Source organism: Terrapene carolina, unplaced genomic scaffold (genome assembly GCF_002925995.2).
Source record: "Terrapene carolina triunguis isolate 2854851 unplaced genomic scaffold, T_m_triunguis-2.0 Scaffold183, whole genome shotgun sequence".
NCBI classification, from domain to species: Eukaryota; Metazoa; Chordata; order Testudines; family Emydidae; genus Terrapene; species Terrapene triunguis.
The window spans coordinates 1,569,332-1,589,777 of record NW_020664534.1 but is presented as its reverse complement, the minus strand read 5'-3'; the positions used below and the strand labels follow the sequence as shown (position 1 = coordinate 1,589,777).

The 20,446-nt window shown below is 42.5% G+C and overlaps 1 protein-coding gene across 3 annotated transcripts in view; it reads right to left on the bottom strand.

Moving 5' to 3' along the window:
* Positions 1 to 6,929: 6,929 nt before the first annotated feature.
* INO80C (INO80 complex subunit C) overlaps positions 6,930 to 20,446 on the bottom strand; it is a 50,817-nt gene continuing 37,300 nt past the window's right edge. For all 3 annotated transcript variants that reach the window (XM_029912080.1, XM_024213355.2, XM_024213357.2), the window contains exons 3-5: positions 17,900 to 18,011; positions 16,012 to 16,079; positions 6,930 to 9,762 (exon numbers count right to left, since the gene is read on the bottom strand). In XM_029912080.1, coding sequence (XP_029767940.1) covers positions 9,631 to 9,762; positions 16,012 to 16,079; positions 17,900 to 18,011 — 312 coding nt within the window. In that variant the 3' untranslated portion in view covers positions 6,930 to 9,630. The remainder of the gene's footprint in view (positions 9,763 to 16,011; positions 16,080 to 17,899; positions 18,012 to 20,446) is intronic.

Sequence of the window (20,446 nt, the reverse complement as noted above, 5' to 3'; positions counted from 1 at the left end):
CTTCTGCATGTCCATTCTGCGTGAGGGAGAGGGTAGAGGGGTCTCTGCGGGGAACTGTGACTCTCCACCACCGTGAGGTGGGCCAGGCATCTTGTTATTCTTTCTGCCTTGTCCCTCTGCCCCCGCCGGGCTGCAAGCTCAGGCTGCCGTCGGGCATAGGGGCACCAGTTTAATAATACTGCATAGGGCCCCATAAATCCTAAGGACGGCCCTGGGGGCGCCAAAAAGCGGTGCCCTGGCTCGCCAGGGAGGAACCACCTTCCAGAGGCACCGGAGAGCCAGAGCGTTGGCTTGTGATGGCGGCGAGCCCCAGCCATGGAGGAGCCGGCGCAGTGCAGGGGGGCATGAGCCCTGCAAAGGCGGCGGCGCCGATAGCGGGGAGCAGCCACACACCCTGCCCCTCCTGCCTAGGCTGTGGCTTGGCGCCTCCCCACCCCCGCCGGGGAGCTCCTGCAGGCTGCAGCAGACGCATGCGGGCAGAGGTCCCCGTGCGCCCCCCAGCTCTCCCCTTGCCACGCTCTGGCTCTGCGGCTCCCTGAGCCTGCTCCGGGAGGGGCAGCGGTGGCGGCGGCTCACACTCCCGGGAGCCGCAGAGCCCGAGCGCGGCAAGGGGGGAGCTGAGGGGACGCACGGGGGCCTCTGCCCACATGCATCTGCTGCAGGAGCCCCCAGAAGGCAGCGCCTCCCTGCCGAGCTGCTGCAGTGGCCCAAGCCCGGCAAAGCCAGTGAGTGGACCCAGGGCGGGGGCTGCCGGGGTGGGGTGGGGAGGGGAGGGCTCACGGGGGGGGGGGGGGGGGGGGGGGGGGGGGGGAGTTTAGGCCTGTGGGTTACGGTGTTCACCGGGGATGTGGGAGATCCCTGATTCAAGTTCCCCCTGCACCTGAGGGGGAGAAGGGAGTTGAACAAGGATCTGCTCTCTCTCAAATGAGTGCCCTAAGTACTGGGCTATGGGCTGTTCTGTAGTGCAGCTCCCTCAGTCTCTGTTGAAGCTGTTCCACTGTGGATAAATATTTAAAGTCATTGGAGCAGTGGGATTGCACCTGGGTCTCCCACCTTTCAGGTGAGTGTTCTAACCCCCAGGCTACAGAGTCATTGTCATGCTCATGCTGTCTCAATGATTCTTTCACTATTTATCCACAGTGGAACAGCGAGTCTGAGGGAGCCCCACATCACCATATCCCATAGCTCACTAGTAGTGCAATCATCTGTGTGGTGGCAAATCTATGTGCAGATCCCTTCTCCCTAACAGGTCGAGGGGGAGACTTAAAGCAGGGATCCCCCACAACCTAGCTGAGTACCCCATCCACTGGGCTAAAGGTTCTCCTTGCAAAAAATGGCATAGGTGCCTAAGGCCAAAGGTGGCTTTGCAGCGGAGAATTCCACGCCAATGGCGGCACCTCTCTCCAGCCCAGACTTAGGCAGAGAAGTCCCTGAGGGAGGTTTAGGAGGCCTCCCTTGCCTTGGTATCTTCCTTTGGCTAGTTTCGGTGGGGAGCTGCCCAGTGTGCTGGCATTTGTGAAGCCCATTCTTAAGAACCAATCTCTTCCCAGTCATTGTACAGGGAACCTAGGTGCCTAATAGTTAGGTGAGGCAACGCTGAGTATCGCCATGCTTAAATTCCTTTGTTAATCTAGCGCAAAGGGCCTTAAAGCTTCATTTTAAATGACTCAGCCAAAAAAAGAATTTCAAAGCTAAACCTGTCACTCTATGGGTGGGTCTACACTGAAAAAGCTGGAGCTGCACCCCTGCAAGAGCTTTTCCCATCGGTGTAGTTAACCCACCTCCCTGAGCAGCAGTAGCTATGTCAGTGGGAGAAGTTCTCGCGGCAACATAGCACTGTCTACACACTGTGGTTAGGGCAGCATAACTACATTGCTGAGGGGTGTGGATTTTTCCACACTCCTGGGCAATTTAGTTCTACTGATATAGGTATGTAGCATAGACCTGGCCTAACTGCCACTCTGTCTTTCACCCACACCGTTGTTTCTAGTTATTGCAGGAGTCTGAGATCAATGTGCGGTGATAGGTACCATTTGTGCTACTATGTCTAGGTCTGATCCAGATGATAGAAATTTGCGCTGGCAGAACTACATTGGTGTAATTTCACCAGTGCAAACCCCTAATGCCAACTCGTTGTATGTTACTAGGGTAAATTGCACCATGCAATGTATTTACATGGATGTTGTTACACTGGGGCAAATTTCCCTAGAGAAGCTCGGAGGGAAAAGAGAGGGGTAAGACTTGGGAAAGGTGCCAGTGTATCTGATCATGAGAGGTGCTGAGCAAAACCTGAAAGAGTTTTGTCTTCAGGTTTTTTGTTTTGTGGTCAAGTTTCTCAAATAAATAGTGAATAGTTAGACTTGGGTAACTGTAACTGGGGAGCCAAAACTATGTTTCCTTATGTTAAACTATTCAATGTATGCATTTACCTGATCGTGAACCATTTTGCTTTCTGTTAGAATTATTATCTTTTAAGGTTCCCTTCTCACAGATGAACTGCCATTGTTTATGCTCCCTTCCTCCCCCCCACCATTGACTTCAGTAGGGTTTGGATTGCCATTTGCTGAACACTAGCTGTGTGAGAAAAATTACCTCTTGAACCCTGCCAGGTAGCTATGCTATTTTCTTTCTAGCTTTCCTGCTTCCTGTTTTGTCTACTTAGCATGTCTTCTGTGACTCTATAACGGTTTGCTTAAGTAGCTTGCATACCTATCTATGGCTTTCAATTTCCTTGTTTGAATCAGGGCCTCTTTTGACTAGCACTCATTTTGTACTGAAATGCCCCATTTGTTAGGAGTTTAGTGTTACATGGGACGAGGTTGACTCTAATTATATTTTGGTGACTATTACTTAGTGACTCAGTTATAATTACTACTTGAGCTAACTCGTGTGTTTTTTAGGACTGAATCTAGAATAGCTTCTCCTTTTATGTGCTCTGAAACTAGCTTCACCCTACAGAAATAATTTTTAAGGTGTCAAGAAATTCCTTCTCTAACCCTTATCCTGAGGTGATATTTGACCAATCGATGTGTGAGTCTTTAAGGACACCCATTATTACTGTTCTTCCTGAGACAAAAACAAAAACACAGTTTTGGAAAAATGTATTTTAAACCTGGGAGTTTTAAGCCCTCATCTTTGATGATGACTTGTCCAGTTTATCTCAAACTTAAAAATAATAATTTGTGAGACATTTCTTGCCTCAGTTTTGGAAAAGTTGACAGGGGAGATGACAAAATTGGGTTGATAACGGCAAACTAAAAACAGGTTTAGCTAGGGAGAGATTGTCACCATTCCAAAGACAAAGTTTTATGGCCTTGTCTACACTAGCATTTTTTTCCCCCTTAAAATTTCCCTCTTTTGCTACCACCCGTTCAGCTCCAACACTGGTAACAACAGTGGGAGTCCTAGTAGACACAAGGTGTTTCATGGACACTGTTGTTTCAAACCCAGTATTGTGCAGACCTGTTCTGAATAGGGTTGGATGACATGGGCCATGATGATCCAAAACCCCATAAAGTTAATGACAGATTTTCCATAGTCTTCAATGGACCTTAGCTAAGGTGCATGGCATTTAAATGGCAGGTGCCAAATGGAGTCTTCTCTATGCTAATCATTGCTATTCTGGTGGCGCTGCAACAGTAAGGGCTTGTCTACACTGGCACGCTAAATCGGCGCTGCTGTGATCGATGCAGTGGCATTGATTCAGTGGGTCTGATGAAGATGCGATAAGTCGACAGCAGAGCGCTCTCCCATTGATTTCAGTACTCCACCTCCCTGAGAGGCAAAAGCTAAGTTGGTGGGACAGCATCTCCCAGCAACATAGCATGGTGTAGATACCACCTTCGGTCAATGTAAGCTACGTTGCTCAGGGAGTGATTTTTTTCACACACACCCTCCCCCAGCGACATAATTTACATCGACTTAGGCCTGGTCTACATTGCTGCTTAAGAAATATTAAAAGTAACCACACTACCAAAGGAATTTAATCTCTTGGAGGTAATCGTCCAGGGTTACAGAGAATGTGGCTGCCAGTGTATGTTACCCAATTACTGTAAGAACTTAAAGGAGAGAGCTGGCCATATCCACTGCTTGCATAAGTGTGTGAGATTTCACTGAAATCAGGGGAGTTGGACACGCATATGCCAGACTAATTTGACCCAACATTTCTACTATGAAACAACATTCTTCACTGTAATGCTGATAATACTTTATCTGTGGTCACAAATCTGTGCACTAGAGGATTGTTCCCTCTTGTTTAATTAAAAAAAAAGTTTCACATTAAAGTAAAACTTGTTACATGGAAAAAATGGTCTGTTTAAATGCATGTGTGCGGTACAGGTAGCCTGCATTGGTGAGATAGTTTTTTCGTTCCTTTCATTTGGTGGAATTTTGTGCAAAGTGAAGGTTAGTGAGTCCCAGGTATAGTACATTGAGGAAGATTTTTGAAATTCCCGTGACCAGATCCTATTCTGTTAAATTAATGTCAAGTTTAACAGAGTCAAATAACTGAGTCCCTGAAGTCAAGTAACTGAGAGAAAAATCGACCCCAGACGCGAGGTGCTGGCAACAGTAAGTTTAAAATATAAAAATCATATTATCTAGTCCACTAGTATTACAATTTATATGTAGTACTTATTGTTTTTCAGGCTACAGCAGCAGGGAAAGTGATGTTCTATACTTAAAACCTGTGATCTCATAGGTCATAAACCTTATTCAATTACACAAGCAATACTTACCAGTACTTTAAACACAGTTTATTAGTTATTATTAGGTATCTCAAGAGATTACTCCTATTGCATTCTGTAGACTGTGATTTACAATAGTGTAGTCATCTGAAACTACTGGATTTGTTAAGCTCCTCAGATAATAGAAAACCAAGTCAAGCAATACATGGCGATGCCAAGTGGACTTAAACAAAATGTTTTTTCTTACAAGAAAATGTATTACTGTATTACATTCCACCCGCCTTTCAGCAGGCAAAGAAAAGTGGTTTGTAATCAGAACACACAGGCTAAAATGAAAAAAATAAGTAGGCATTTTTATGAATTCTTCTAGTATTTATGGGATCATCATCTTCTGAGTGATTGAAGTGTTCTGCAGTAACACAGATATTGCTTGGCTGGCTCTCTTTAAAAAGGACTTTACGTGTGACCTTTTCAGAATCTAATTATCAAATCTGTGAACTTTTCTCCTTCCCACCGTATCTCAGAAAGGAAAATTACATGCTAGTCTGTGCATATGTAAGCCACAAAAAAAATGAGTTACAGATTCTAAGAAGCCTTGAAACCAGTTCATAAATTCTCAAGTGATAAACTGTCTTCACTTTACTGCTAATTCATTTCTCTTTAAGAGAATGGATTTCATGTGAGGTTTGAGCATTTATCTTCACAGAATAATTTATGAAACTTGTTTTAAAGTTGTAGCCTACTCATTCACTGTTCCTTTAACAGCAAAGAAATGCAAATATTCCCTTTTGCAAACCTGGAGAAAAAGGCAACTCCTCACCATGTTCCTTTGCTTCTTTTAGATTCTGTGAATACCCTTAGGTGGGAGCTCCATGAGGATGCAGATTCCTCGATGGGAGAAAGTGAGGAACTGTTGTGCTCTGAGAGTGACTGCTTTCCATGGTACCCTTCAACAGGGCCCTAAGGTGTAAAACAACATGAGTTATTACAAACAAAGATTATAATAAACTGTGCAGGTGGAACCACATCCCAAAGGTGTTTCCAGGACAACAGTGAGTGGACACTTGGCAGAATGGGGGGACTAGGCCGTTAGTGGATGATCTGAGATCTTTGAGTTTAGGTACAGAAGTTCTGGTCCTCTTTGGGGTGTTGAATTAAGGGGACCACCCTCCCCCCTCAAAGAAGAAAGCTTTGAAAGTTGAAACCAAATTCCCCCTCACAGGGCCCAGTCCTGTAAACTGTTGGACACTCCACATTCAATGGGACTTGAGGTGCTAAGCACCTCGGTGGATCAGGTCCTTAGAGGCATAATTATGTAGGGGAAAATGGGATACTATAATTGGTGGATAAATAATTCACGAATATTATAGAGCTTATTAATAGAAACACGTTTGAGACTAAAATAAATTGTGGTCTGTATCAATGGGTGACAACTTATAGACAGCGATGTCTTGACATTTAATAGTTAACCCCTTCCAAGATCATGAGCAGACAATGCCGCACATGGGGATGCATTAATAGTCAAAATCCGTTCTCTGAATAAGGTGCTCCCCCTCAAAAAAGTTTGCCATTTCAAAATTATCTTCCTTTCTATGTTCTCCTTACCATTTAAAGGAAATGTATAAGGTTATATGTTCTTTTCAGTCTTCACCTCTCCTTAAGCTGCCCCAAAATATATATTTTAAAAACCACTTCTCAATAGCATGTATTAGCTCTGGGTTTGTTCAACTTTCAATTTGTATGTAATTACAAAGATAATCCTGCTCTCACTGAAACCAGTGACACAGTAGCAGGTCCATACACTATACACACAAAAAGATGGAGTAAATGACAATCAGATGTTGGAAAAGAGCTATAGTTCAACTTTCTACCAATTCAAGTATATTTTGATTATTCCACATAGCAAACTGACTTTATTCAGTTTAATATTAAATGTCCCAAGTGACTTGCTTCTTTCACTTCCTATCATGACTACTCCACAGCTTAATGATTATAAGTGAGCCACTTGGGATGAGAAAAAAGGGAAGCAATAGCTAACAAGCAAGAGGAGAGAAGAAAAAGGGACCCTAACAGTCACAAAGAGATGGGCCCATCAAATATTGTTTTTTTAAAAATGCAGACCTCTGAACCTTATATGCCTCTAATAATTACGATCTCATTCAGCATGACACAGACTCAGGTTTTCAAACGTGATATTTTATTTATATATATATAATATACAGTATATATATATATATATACAGTAGAAACTTTTAAACAAATCTGGTTACACAGTGACATTGTATGATCCCCTACAGTTATGCCCCAACAGCACACCTGCTAGGGACTTTAAAGAGTTCTGGGAAGCTCAATAGCTTGTCCCTTCCACCCACCAGAAGTTGGTCCAATAAAATATATTACCTCACCCAGCTGGTCTCTCTCGTATCCTGAGACCAACATGGCTATAACAAAACTGGGGGGAAAAGTGGACTCTAAAAGCATTCCTATGTGGGTTTGTACCAAAAGAATTTTAAATGTGTTTGTGGGAGCCAATAACCTGTGCTGAAATCCAATTTTCTGAGCTGCTGTCTGCTTAGTCAAAGCAATACTGATCTTACAGTAGTACTACAAGATTTCTTTTCATATCAAAGTTAAGCTTATCTTAAACACCTCTTCAGTACATAAAGTAGGGAGAAAACATCCCTTTTAAAACACATACGCGAAGTGAATGTGGCCTTGATGTTTACTGGCATCACGTGAGATATACTGTTTTATTATTTCCTGTTCTGGGATATAGTTGTGGCATTATCCAATATCCAAGGATTTGAGGGACCTGTTGTAAACACGTCAAAAAGATTTTTTAATTGACTTTGTTTTGTAAGTTTTGGATCATAAAAAATGGGCATTTAAATCCCAGATACAGCCGGTAAATTTGAAATTTCCCATTAATTAACCTTCCTGTTTAGGGCTTGGAAGTAAGCCAATGTTGACAGTACTCTGTGTATACATCCCGGCAGTAGAGAAAAATCTATAATAATAATTAGCACTGCCATAGGGCGCTGTGTGCAAAACACAGTACAGACATTCATTAATAGGAGATTAGACTCCTAAGTACCATTAGCCCCGTTTCACAAATGAGGAAACGGACAGAAATGAAGCAATTTGCTCAAGGTAACTTAGCGAGTCAGTGGCAGAGCTCTGATTAGAACAGACCTGCTACCATGAGCCCAGGCTCATTCCACAAGATCACATGACTCCGTTCCTCCCTAACCTGGCCATTAAAATTCAATAAAAGACTATGGGACTAAGAACCAGTGGTGCAGTGAGACGGAGGAGACAGATCTGACAAGATTGGGTGCAGGGGGACAACTGGGACTAGCTGGGCAGAGACTGGGAGAGGGAGCCAGAGGCAGGGGAGACCCAGACTAGCCAAGTAGCTCGGGGAGGGAGATTAGGACTGGGAGCATGCGTTGGGCGGGGTGGGTGTGTGCGTGAGACACTGGAAGCCAGGGCTAGGGAAAGAATGACTGGCTGAGGAGCCGGGAGAGAGGGAACGGGGACTCACTGGGCACGTAGACAAGACAAGGAGCTGAGAGTGAGGTGGGGGACTTGGAATAACTGAGCAAAGGGACTTGGGTGGGGAGGAGAGAGACTGAGATTGGATGCCCAAATGGGTGAGATGAGGACTTGTGGGGCAAGGAGGCTGGGACAGGGAGCCAGGCATGGGGAAGAGATAGGACAGAGACAGGTTGGAGGGGAAAAGGCAGAGGGGATCACACTTTAGGAGGAGGAACAGGCAGAACAGACTGTGCCCACTAGATCACACTCCCCTCTAAAACCTGGACTGGAATCCAAGATTTCCGAGTCTCATCATTCCTCTCCTGTGAACAAATATCTGTGAAATCAGTTGGCAAAGCATCTAACACCCCTCTAGTGCTGGTCCATAGAGCAGATGCCAACCCACTATTGCTATCAGTTACTCCACTAGTTCCTGCGACCGAGGTCAGTGTGGCGAATCAGAAGATTCCAACCCTGTTGATGAACCATAGGGGTGTTTCTATGATGCTAATGATGGAATTTTTGTTCTTTCAGTTTGTTTGTTTTTTAAACTAGGAAATTTCATACCAAAAAATACATTAAAAAGATTATTATTAGGGTTGCAAAGTCAAGTACTCAAAAGTTAAGGAAATGCCAGAATTTATGCAACCTTAATTCACCCCTCTTTTCCTTATTCATTATGATTGAGTCTTGTATCATAGTTTGTGTGTATAATTTTAATTACAATGACAGTTCTCTTGATTATCTGAAAGCTAAAATATCCCAAGTTATTCAGTATCTGTTTCCCCACCCAGCGCCCTGCCCCATATTTAAGTTTGCAATATAAATATTAGCATATTAGCACTTGAATAGACATCTTCATTTTCAATACACTTAATGGACATTAACCAACTAATCCCCACAACAGTATTCAGACAAGTATTTTACAGAGGGGGCAAACTGAAACGAAGAGTTTGTGACTTCTCCATATGCAAGGCAGGTTTAGAACTCAGGAGTTCTTGGTCACTACTCCTGGGCTCAGATCACTCATTCTTCTTCTGAGACAAATATCAGTGCACTTAACAATAGCAAGGGTGAAATCCTGGCCCCATTGAAGTAACTGGCAAAACTCAGACGGATTTCAGTAGGGCCAGGACTGCACCCTAAACATTCAGGATCTTTTGTTGACTACAACAGGATTCTTAAGAGTCAGCAAGCTAACAAATATACAGATGTATCAAAATTAAAATTAAATATTCTTTCGAATGCACATTTCAATCCAGCCACTTTCAGACATAAATATGAGTATTAATTTGTAACAAACCCCTCCCACCCCCCCAATAATCTCAATGCCACAATCAGAGTTTTATTTAAAACACTGAATGTTATCCCAATCCATGGCTGGTCACTCAAAGGCATTTTGCAAGTCTTAGGGAACTATACTCGTTGCTTTTCTTAATGCCAGGTAACCTGTAACAACGTCTGAAGGAAGCATCCGAATGTAAGCAAATTCTTCAATGCTACTGAATCTCAGCTTGCTCTGTGGATCTGTATAATTTGCCTGGAAAAGAAACAATGGCAGAGATACCATTCAGAGAGAAATCTCAGTAAAAATGTCAAAACAAAACATTTCTTGAGTCCATAATAATGTGTGTAACAACGAGAAATTTATAAGACGTTACCATGTGACAAAGTCGTTTCCTCTTTCTTCCCTCACATGTCAAAACTTTTACGAGAACTAAACAGTTCCCTGAAAAAGCTTTTACATCAAAAATGCATTAAACATAATAGGGCTAAAATAGCTTCACATATAAATCTACACAGCAGAAAAAAAAACTACCACAGCTCTCTAACATCACCCTAGCAACTGTGTGTCTGGTACAGTCCTTTACAAGGTAGTTCTCCAAAGAATGGGGTTGTTGCCAATATATTACCAACAAAGAGGCTGAATTATGGGTGGTCTGAAAGCTGTGGCTTGATTTCCCTGCTTGTGTCGGATTGTTTGTAGCTTTAGTTTTCTTTAAAATGGCAAAGATTTTTGTAAAGAAAAAGCTTTTGGTTCTGTGACTGAACTGATAAGAAATTTGAACTCAGTGTTTTGCATTACTCCACATTTCTGCTTTCAGCATCATAATGTAGCTGAGTGACACAACTAACATTGGTCTAGCTCAGGGGTGGGCAAACAACAGCCCGGGAGCCGCTTCTGGCCTGTCAGGCGTTTTAATCCAGCCCTCGAGCTCCCGCCGGGGAGCAGGGTCGGGGACTTGCTCCGCTCCGTCTGGTGCTCCCCAGCCCCCGATTCACAATTCCCTTGATGAGCACCATCTTCCGGCATGCAGAGCCACATGCACAGGTGCGACTTCACCATGCTGTTTCCGGGATTGGAAACGCCGCCCCCGCCCCCTGCCTTCCACGCAGCAGCGCGCCCAATTTCCTCCCGGTCTTCTATGGCCCCACCCTCGAGAGCCTCGAAACCACCCAGGGGCCGCACCTATCCCAGCTAGGGTGTCTCCACACGTGGCAGTGCCTCGTACGGCCGCCTTGGGGTCATTGCCGGCAGGGCCCCTAAGAGTCCCCAGTATGCCCCTGTAGAGCCCCCCCGTGCCACACCCCATGAGTCCCCTCTGCCCCCACCTCGGTAACATCCCTTATAGAGCCCCCCATTCTACACCCCATAGAGTCCCCCTCCCCCACCGGGCACTCATGGCCTGCCATACAATTTCCATACCCAGATGCGGCCCTCAGGCCAAAAAGTCTGCCCACCCCAGTCTAGCTTGTATCCTCCACTTCTGCTACATTTGGATTAGGGCTTCCTAGGTGAGGTTCCAGCTCCACTCCATCATCCCTCCCTCCCTGTTGCCCCAAAAAGCTTGAGCATATATTAGCTATCAGGCTCAGCACATTGGGTAGAACCAAGAGAAAAGCTAATCTCCATGCTATTGTTCTCTCCGCCCTAGGCCCATCTGAAATAACTGTTGACCCTGTTCGTATTATCTTATGTCGTACCCAGCAGTGATCTGAGACCTTCCTTCCTTGCTCTCCCTGACAAGAGATTTGGGATGGTGGAAGGCTGAGGCACTGGAAGTTTGCTTTCCTTAAGAAGCATACTACCAAAGGAACCAGGGGACAGGAAGCACTGCAGAAGAGCACAGGTCCCCCCAGATTCAGGGTGTAGTGTTGAACCCCCTGCCAGGTCCATGGTGGGAAGGAAATGTTCTCCATGGCGGAAAAATTTGGAGGGCACTCTAAAGTGAAAACTCAGTACGTGGCTATAGGATAGTCAACAGCCAGGGCTGGTAAGAGTTATGTAGCAGAGTATATTGAGGACTATTGCCATATAGCATTCTATTTTTTTTACAACGTCACAAAACATTAACTTAACATGGAAAATATTTTACCTTTCAGAAAATAGCAAATGTAGGACTTAATGAAGGGCCAATATCATCCCTGATGTAGTCAACACAGTTATTCTGGGTATATAGTTGTAGGTACACCAAAGTTCTATGAGTTTGGCTCAAGGTGTGTAAGAAAATCTAAGCAAACGTGTTGATTTTTAACGGACAATAGCAATAAGTTTTTCAGCTAAATCATATCTACTTATTTATTGCATTTCATTAAATGTTTGTTAAAAAATTGTGACCCTGAGAGGATCCTCTACCAGTCTTACACTTCACACTGGAGGTCAAGATATTACTATATACTAGATGTAATTACCATCTAGTGATTTTCAGATAAATTATGTTAGAAGCAATCTGATTAAAACTTTTTCAAATATTTCTGCAATAATTAAACCAGATAGAAAGCAGAGCAATGCAATTTTGCAAGGAAAAAGTCCTCCACATTTTGTAAACTAAGTCAAAGGCCACAGATACTTTATCATGTTTTGAAGTATGTAATTATCTTAGTCTGTTTCTATAGCACCAAAGCTGATACATTTTCAGAAAAGGCAGAAGTTCAAGCATTTGAGTAATTTTTTCTGTTAGATTAAATTACTTTGTTCTATATGTTAATATGACCAAAGGCCTACCTTCTAAGTTTCAACAGAAGAGCTTATGTGTCTAGAAATGCAAATGCAATCCATAAATACAATTCTTTTTGAACTTTTAGCATATGCCGCATTAAAACTATAAATTGGCTGCCTTATTAGAACATTAAGGGATATAATTCCATCTGTGTTACCACACAGAGAGAGACAAGAATCAGCAGAATTCAGTTGTGGTATTTAACATAACTGCTGATGTACTGATGGGAGAGTTTTAATGCACTCCTCATTTTATATAAGACAGACCATTTAATACTTCCTTACATGAGTAATGCTAAAGAATTTATTGTACATAACATTTCTTGGGGAATCCTGCACTCCTCACAGGAAATGTTCTCATACAAATGCTATCAGATTTCTCACAGAGAACAGGGGGACATTTTTTGGACTAGACTTCTAAAATATTCCCTTACGTACTGTATCTTCCCATTAGGAAGTGATTTTAAGAATAAATGTCGTGCTTCTTATGAACCAGTTCTGACTCAGCAATTTAAAGGACACATCGTCTCCTATCTTAATAAGAAAGGTTGTTAAGCAGGATATTTTTATCAGTCAAGAGAAACCTTCCAGCCATAAGCAAAATAGGAAATTTGTCCCAAGATGAATTCAGATGAAAAATTGAAAGAGCCAAAAGAGAAAAGAAAAAAAGCAGTGCTGAATGCAGTCATCAGAGAAAGGTTATCTGGATCATGCTAGAGTAGTTACATTTACATAGCTCATTGACAGTGGGGGATGGGGAAAAAGAAGGGAAGAGCCTGCTGAAGTCAGTAGGAAACCTACAGGCCTCCCCAGGTTAAATTTCGTCTCCTCTGGCTAATTAAGAGCCAAACTCTGACATATCTTTATGTAGCAGTGGGAAATAGTACCCTCTCTAATCCATGTGCTCACTAACTGCCCAGTTCTGAAGAGGGTCAAGGCCAATGTGGAAGGGAATTATAGAGCTGCTTTGGGAGGTGGAAGTGGAAAAGGCTTATGCAATTACGCTCCCTCAGCAGCCCTCCCCTGTGCTAGGCCAGAGATGTTACTGCAACCCAAGTAACCCCAATTAGGGCTACTGTTAAAACCTGCAAAGCAATTGGGAGGGGAGGGGGATGAAGACACTAGTTGCATCCTGTTTTTCTGCTAAAATCTGTTTGGGAGGGTGAGGTAACAATAATACAAACAACCCCCCATTTGTCTATTTCAGCCACCTGTTGCGCCCTGTCTTTCCTATCGAATGAGAGACTTCTGGATTACTTGTTTATGTGGCACTTTGTACAACTGAACCCTGATCATTCCTTGGGGATCCTGGGTGCTACCATAATATATATAATACTCTAGTTAAAAACGCAAACTGGCTGAAGGGGAGAGGTTTTATTGGGTGGGCGAGCTAAGTCCCAAATGACAGGGAAGAAAGGCATGTGTTTGAATCAGTGGTCTGATCAACCCTCTAGATTTAGGAGTTGCCAGCTGAGATCCAAGTGGCAGGTATCACTCACTCAGAGATGAAGGATCTCTTGGGAGACATATATATATAAATAAAATTAAAAAAAAATGTTAAAAGAAAATTAAGGTTGCAAAGTAAAGCTCTCAAAAGTTAGGAAATGCCCGAATTAATGTTGTTCATACAAGCTTAATTCCAGCTCCCTTGTGTGTATGCATTATGATACAATCTTTAATTACATGATCACATTCTATTTTTATCTCAGCACTCCTGCAGCATTCAGTGCCCAGAATGGATGGTGCTCACTTAATGAGCACCTATTCAATGCTTTGTTTTCTCCTCATTTTTCAATGTGTGGCCCTCCGCCTTGTTTACTGCACACTACTCTAACCCTGTTCTGAACACAGAATTATTAATTTCCCCATGCACTCTTCTATGACATTCATCACTACAGTATCTGAGTGATTCAAACAATGAATTTATGTTCACAACATCCTTGTGAGGTAGCGAAGTATTACTATCCTAGCTTTAGGGATGGGAAACTGAGGCACAGAGAGATTAAGGTCAAAAGTGTCCATCAATTTTGGGTTCCCAGTTTGAGATGCCCAGGACCTGATTTTTCAGAGTATTTAGTATTATATGGCACTTTCCATGTTCAAAGCAAAACTTCTATTGACTTCAGTTGCAGTTTTTCTGCACTCAGCTCAGCAATTTCACAAATCAGATCCTACATGCTTAAAGTTCGGTATCCAGAAATTGAGGAACCACACAGTTAATTTAAAAATATAATTTAAGTGACTTGACTAATATCACATAGGAAATCTGTAGCAGAGGTAAAAGTAAAATCCAGTTCTCCAGGACAGCATGCAACTGCATTAACTATGCTCAGTGCAGATGGAGAATTTAGCTGCCAAATTCTAACAAGTCTCTACTGAACATATGTGAACTGACATTTTTTAAAGTCTTATAATTTGGCCAAATGTGGGTGTTTTTTTCATAACAGCAGCAAAAGGTATATCCCTGACACAAAGGCTACCCTACTGCCAAATTTCAAGTTACTACTCCAAATCATAGGGGCATTAGAGCTTCTCAATGAAACAGTTGTAGAATTTTTTTGAAAGTGAGCCAAACAACATATTTTTCCCTAATCTTACTCTCTGCAACTGTTGAATCATGTTTCCAAATAAGACTAAGAATAATGAGCTGGAGACAGACACTGGACATAGAAAGTTTTAGTCTGAATGGTGAAGTTTGGAAAAATTATAAGCAACTGAAAACAGGGTCCTTTCCTGTAATGGGAAATGTGAGCTACCAGCTCCACCTATAGCGTGTGTGGGTCGGGGGAACCAGACTCTACCCCTGGGAAGAAGCAGGGTAGGGGAACTTGTGCAGCTATCTCAAGGGGCAAGACTCTTAATCTGCTTTGGATCTTTAGCCATGGAGTCCACCTAGGTTTTGGGAGCTATGTGATACAGAGGCAGTTTAGCTCAGGGTTTGGCTTTAAATCAGAGGTGGGCAAACTACGGCCTGCAGGCCACATCCGGCCCGCAGGACCGTCCTGCCCGGCCCCCGAGCTCCTGGCCCGGGAGGCTCGCCCCAGGCCCCTCCCTCGCTGTCCCCCCTCACCCAGAGCCTCAGCTCGCTCTGCCACCGGCACAATGCTCTGGGTAGCGGGGCTGTGAGCTGCTGGGGCAGTGCAGCTGCAGAGCCCGGCCTGACCTGGTGCTCTGAGCTGCGTGGTGGCGGTGGCGTGGCCCGGCTCCAGCCGGGCAGCGCAGCTGTAGCGCCGCCAGCCACCGGTGCTCCAGGCAGCGCAGTAAGGGGGCACGGAGCAGAGGGGGTTGGATAGAGGGCAGGGGAGTTCGGGGTGGTGGTCAGGGGGAACAGAGTTGAATGGGGGCAGGGGTCCTGGGGGGCGCAGTCAGGAAGGGGGGGGGGGGGGGGGGGGGGGGGGGGCGGGGGGCAGGCAGGGGACAGGGAGAAGGAGTGGTTGAATGGGGCAGGGGCCCCAGGGGGGGGAGGCGTCAGGAATGAGAGGAGGGGTTGGATGGGGCAGCAGCAGTCCGGGGGTGGCCAGGTGTATGTGGATGGGGCAGGAGTCCAGGGGTGGGGGTGGGGGGCAGATAGGAGGTAGGGACCGGTCCACGACCCCCTCCCCTAACCAGCCCTCCGTACAATTTACAAAACCCAATGCGGCTCTCAGGCCAAAAAGTTTGCCTGTCCTTGCTCTAAATCAATGGGAGACGTTTAAGTAAATTGCTGAAGTGGGACCTACCTGAATACATCTTTATTTCGTGTTGTGAGAAATTAGATGCTAATTTAGATAAGTTTAAAAAAATACTTACAGGAAGTCCTGAAATATCAGAGTATTTCTTGGCTGGTTTAAAGGAAGGAGGAGCTTCGATATTAAAGTCTAAAAGTATGTCAAAGAGAGAAAGGAAGATATTAACTTCTGCAGTCTATCTTTTCAGGGTCACATCTGTGTTTTTTTTTTTTTTTTAAATAAAAATAACACTTGAAAAGATAAACAATTGTTGAAAAACAATTATTTTACTAAATTAAATTTCTATTGACTAGCAACAGTGAGGCAAAGAAACATGAAACAGAATTAACTGAAAGCATTTAGCTTGCTTTCTTTGTACACTAAGGCCCTCATCCTGCTCGCCTTACTGACAGGGGTAAGGTGAGCAGGATTGGCCCCTAAAGGAAGAAAAATGCAAGAGAGCTATTTGTACTGCATTACAAACACCATGGTTTCATGTAAGTCTTAATGACAATATTTCCTCTACAGTCAGAGATATTATATCTGCAAGAATAGTCACTATGCCTGCTGTACGTTAAGACCACCAAACATTGCTCAAGACTGAAGCTTTGAAATACTGTAATCCAAAAAAGCAAAGTAATCTTTTAAATCAGATAAATCTTTAAGCATGTGCCACTTTAAGCCTGGCCAATGACCTAGAAAATTGTCTGAATACTTAAATGAAATGATAGAAATTGCTATTTTTTTGGTGTCCCTTAGACAGTAATAGCATTGCTCTTGTATGCAAACGTTTATTCAGACACATCTTGGTATGTTTCATTAGTTTAAAAAAACAAAACAAAACCCTAACTCGACAAAGTACTGATATGTACAAAAATATCTTGTACATCGCTTGCTTCTTTCCCTCCACATGCATCTGATTCAGATTTTATGGATGAAGGATTCCAATTTAGCAGAACAGATCCTTTAATCGTCATGTGCGCTATAAGGCAATAATTCAAAAGATATTAATGCCATAGGCAGCTGTTTTAAAATATGCAATTACATTCGTTTTTCTATCTTTTTTTTAAATGTGTACATTTACTTTTACAAACAGAATGTAGTGGAAATAGCAACATCAGCAGTTTGTCAGTTACAATAGCCAGGAACACACAGTAGTCTGCATTTTTCTATAATAGTAGTCTCGAAAACCCTTTTAAAAATGGCAAGTTATTTTTGGACAAAACACTACCAAAAAAGTCTCAGAGGCTGGATCAACTAACTTGGGCTTGCGCTAGGGGTCTAAAAATAGCAGTGTATTTTTAGGCTGGAGCCCAGGCTTTGAGATCCACCCCTCTCATCGGGTTTCAAAGCCCAGACTCCAGTCTAAGCAGGAACATCTACACTGCTATTTTCAGCCCCATGGCGCAAGCTCGAGTCAGTTGACCAGGCTCTAAGACTTGTTGCCACAGGGATTTCTTTGCAGTGTAGATATACCCTGACAGGCTGATAAATAAAATATTAAAAAATGCAAACATACTCAATTCCTGAGGTGCTTTTTGATTTCTTATAGCCTGCCCAGATAAAAACTGAGGGGTAGATTCTGCCTCTCTTATTCATGTTGAGCAATTATCTACTCCATGAGTAGATTAAGGCAGACATGGGGCTACTCATAGAGTACCACTCAACATGAATAAAGGTGACAGAATCTTGACCTGAGTAAGCAACTCAGGACTTGGTTCTCGTAGATTTATTTTCCTCACAAACTTGTCTCTCTCAAACAGGCACAAACTTTCTAACACCATTCCCAATTACGTGCTGCATGTTCCTCTCCATTTGGTTGTGGGGTCAGGCTGTTCTTAAATATATCACAGGAATTTGTTCAATCAGAATACTGCATGCACAGATAAAATTTAGGTTCATTTTAAAAGAAAGTAATTTGTGTGGATTTTATTATTTATAAATACATGCAAAGCATCTAAGCAGCTTACAACTAGGATCATTGAGTTGCCATGGCAATGCCCTTTCAGAAGCAAGAATTTGTTTTAGGTTCTTCCAAGTTCTGTTCTTCTTGCCAGCTGCTGCTCCACCAATGCCAGAGTGCTAGAATTAAAACGTAGTGTTTAAGAAAAAATAAAGATGACTATTTCAAAATATGACATTTTTATTTCATAGCCTTTGCGATATGCCTCATCTTGTCATGAACCATTTATCATGCTCACTTATTTAATCAATAGTCTAACACACTGTACACTTTAATTTCAGTTGCAAGAAAAACAAAGATTTTTTTTGAACTGTGTCAAAACTACTATGTTTGGGATTAACCAAAGGAAATTAAAATCTGCTTTTTACATGGAAACAGAAAATCAGTCTGGTTAGGGTTAGTCTGAGATTACAGGATTCAGCACTTGTATGCATTTCCCATCATATTAAAACTGTTTACTATGGGGTTGCATCTAAATTGTGATTACGTCTAAATTCTCTTTTGCATGGCATATACAAAATTACAGGTGCAGCTGTATTTCCAGTAAGTGAAAAGTGATTGTGCAAAAATACAACTGATCCTGTAAAATGTAATCAATGCTATAAGAAGCCTGGTGGACATCTTATTTTTCTTCCAAATGAAAGAAGACAGCAGAATAGAAAAGGAGTAATAGAATGTTGTACTGGAAAGATTATTTTGCATTTTGAAAGCTATACTAAAGGAAGCCTTGCTATAGTTATTATAACAGTAATTTCAGTTATCAAATGTGATTGCTATGGAGTAATTTATTTATGTCCCTCAAGAGGAAGAAGATATACAACATACTGTACTACTTCTAAATGATGAAAGGACTCAGCTTCTCAGTTTTACTTCAAAAAAAATTTTTTTTTCTTATAGCTAGAAGTGTTATCTCTGTTAATAATTACTACCTACCACATCAGCCTTATCAAAACTCTCACAAAGTTCTGCAAACACATTTTGGCTGTATTTTATAAATTGGCGTGTAAAGTAATGGGAATGGGAGGAGGTGGGAATGGTAAAGTAGATGAATAGGATTCACTGTTAAAAGATTCTTCCATAGAGCTGACTGTAAGATACTGTATTCAGGGAGGATGCTCATGAACTTTTTTTTTTGTTGGGCAATGACTATCCAAAATGGAAAGTGGATGGAATATTTAGTTATATGAGTAACACCATGGTAACCTAGATAGCACTGAAAGAGAGAGACTATTGACAGATACCACAGCCATTTCCATCCCAACACATTTGTAATTCAGATTCATTACATGGATTTTTCCCCTACCTCATCACGTTTAAAGTTATCTATTTGGCCTATTGCTGGCACTTATGACATGATCTAAAGCCAGTGGCAAGACTCAACCAAACTGGAAATACACTAATTATTACACTGTGAAGAATATGTTTATTTTTGCTTTAATAAAAGGAAGAAAAAACAGAACGCTATCTTTTTTTTTCATGGTATATTTTGCTTTTAAATCCACTAAAGCAAGATTTAAATATCTGGATTTAAGGCCTGATGTTGCAAGGTGCTCTGCACCTTCTGGCATCTGAACAGATCGAGGGATTGAGAATGGGACTGAGAGCGTTTCCAAATGTTTAAAAATACCAACGGGGATGGGTGGTGTAACAACGATACTTGCTGATTATACTTTACTTAAATAGCCGGAAAGTGCTATAAATTGGATTTACATAAGCAAGATCAGCACAATTTCAGTGCTATAGGCTTGAGAAGGCCCTGATCCTGCCTGTGGATCTATGCAGATGGATCCTTACACCTGTATGGGGTGCCTTAGAAATTGACAGGGATTTCTTCCTAGGCCTACCCACAGAGACCCAAATGCAGGATTTGGGCCTAATGCACTTGTGTATTTCTTGTAAAAGGTATTGGGCTGATAGCTTTATTGACAGGAAAGGTACAGTAGTGGCAAAGATAGTACAAGGCTCTCTGTACTGTTCTATGAATGTTCCTCCAATTTGTTCTGGAGGGATCACCTCTAGGAGTTTGAATGAGTGATACAGAAAAGTACTCTCTATCCTGGATCTTCCTGCGGAGACTGCCAACAACTATACTGATATGAACTTATGTCTGCTAGGACCTGGAGTGAGTCTCATCTTACATGATAGCAATCAAATGGCAACAACTCTCAAGTGCAAATTAATTCAGCTTCATGTGAGCTGGTGACTTATGGGAGAAAGGCTCTAGATCCCATTATCAACCCTTTGATCCATTCAGTTGCCAGAAGGTGCACAACACCTTGCAGCATCAGGACTTAAATCCAGATATTTTGGGATTAACAATTAATGGGCAACTTCTTCCTTCCTGCTTTTTATTTTTAAATTTGCAACCAAAAATTCTCTCTTGTACAGCGAACTAAAAGTTTCTCAGTTTTTGGCATACTTTTAAAAGTTAAGTTATTTGACTTTATTTTCTTCGCAATGAGATTAAATTAAGATAAAATTATTTTAAAGGTCAGCAGAATTGTTAATCGCAGCTCATGGAGATGTGGGTTCAGAATAAGCTCCTAGAATTTCC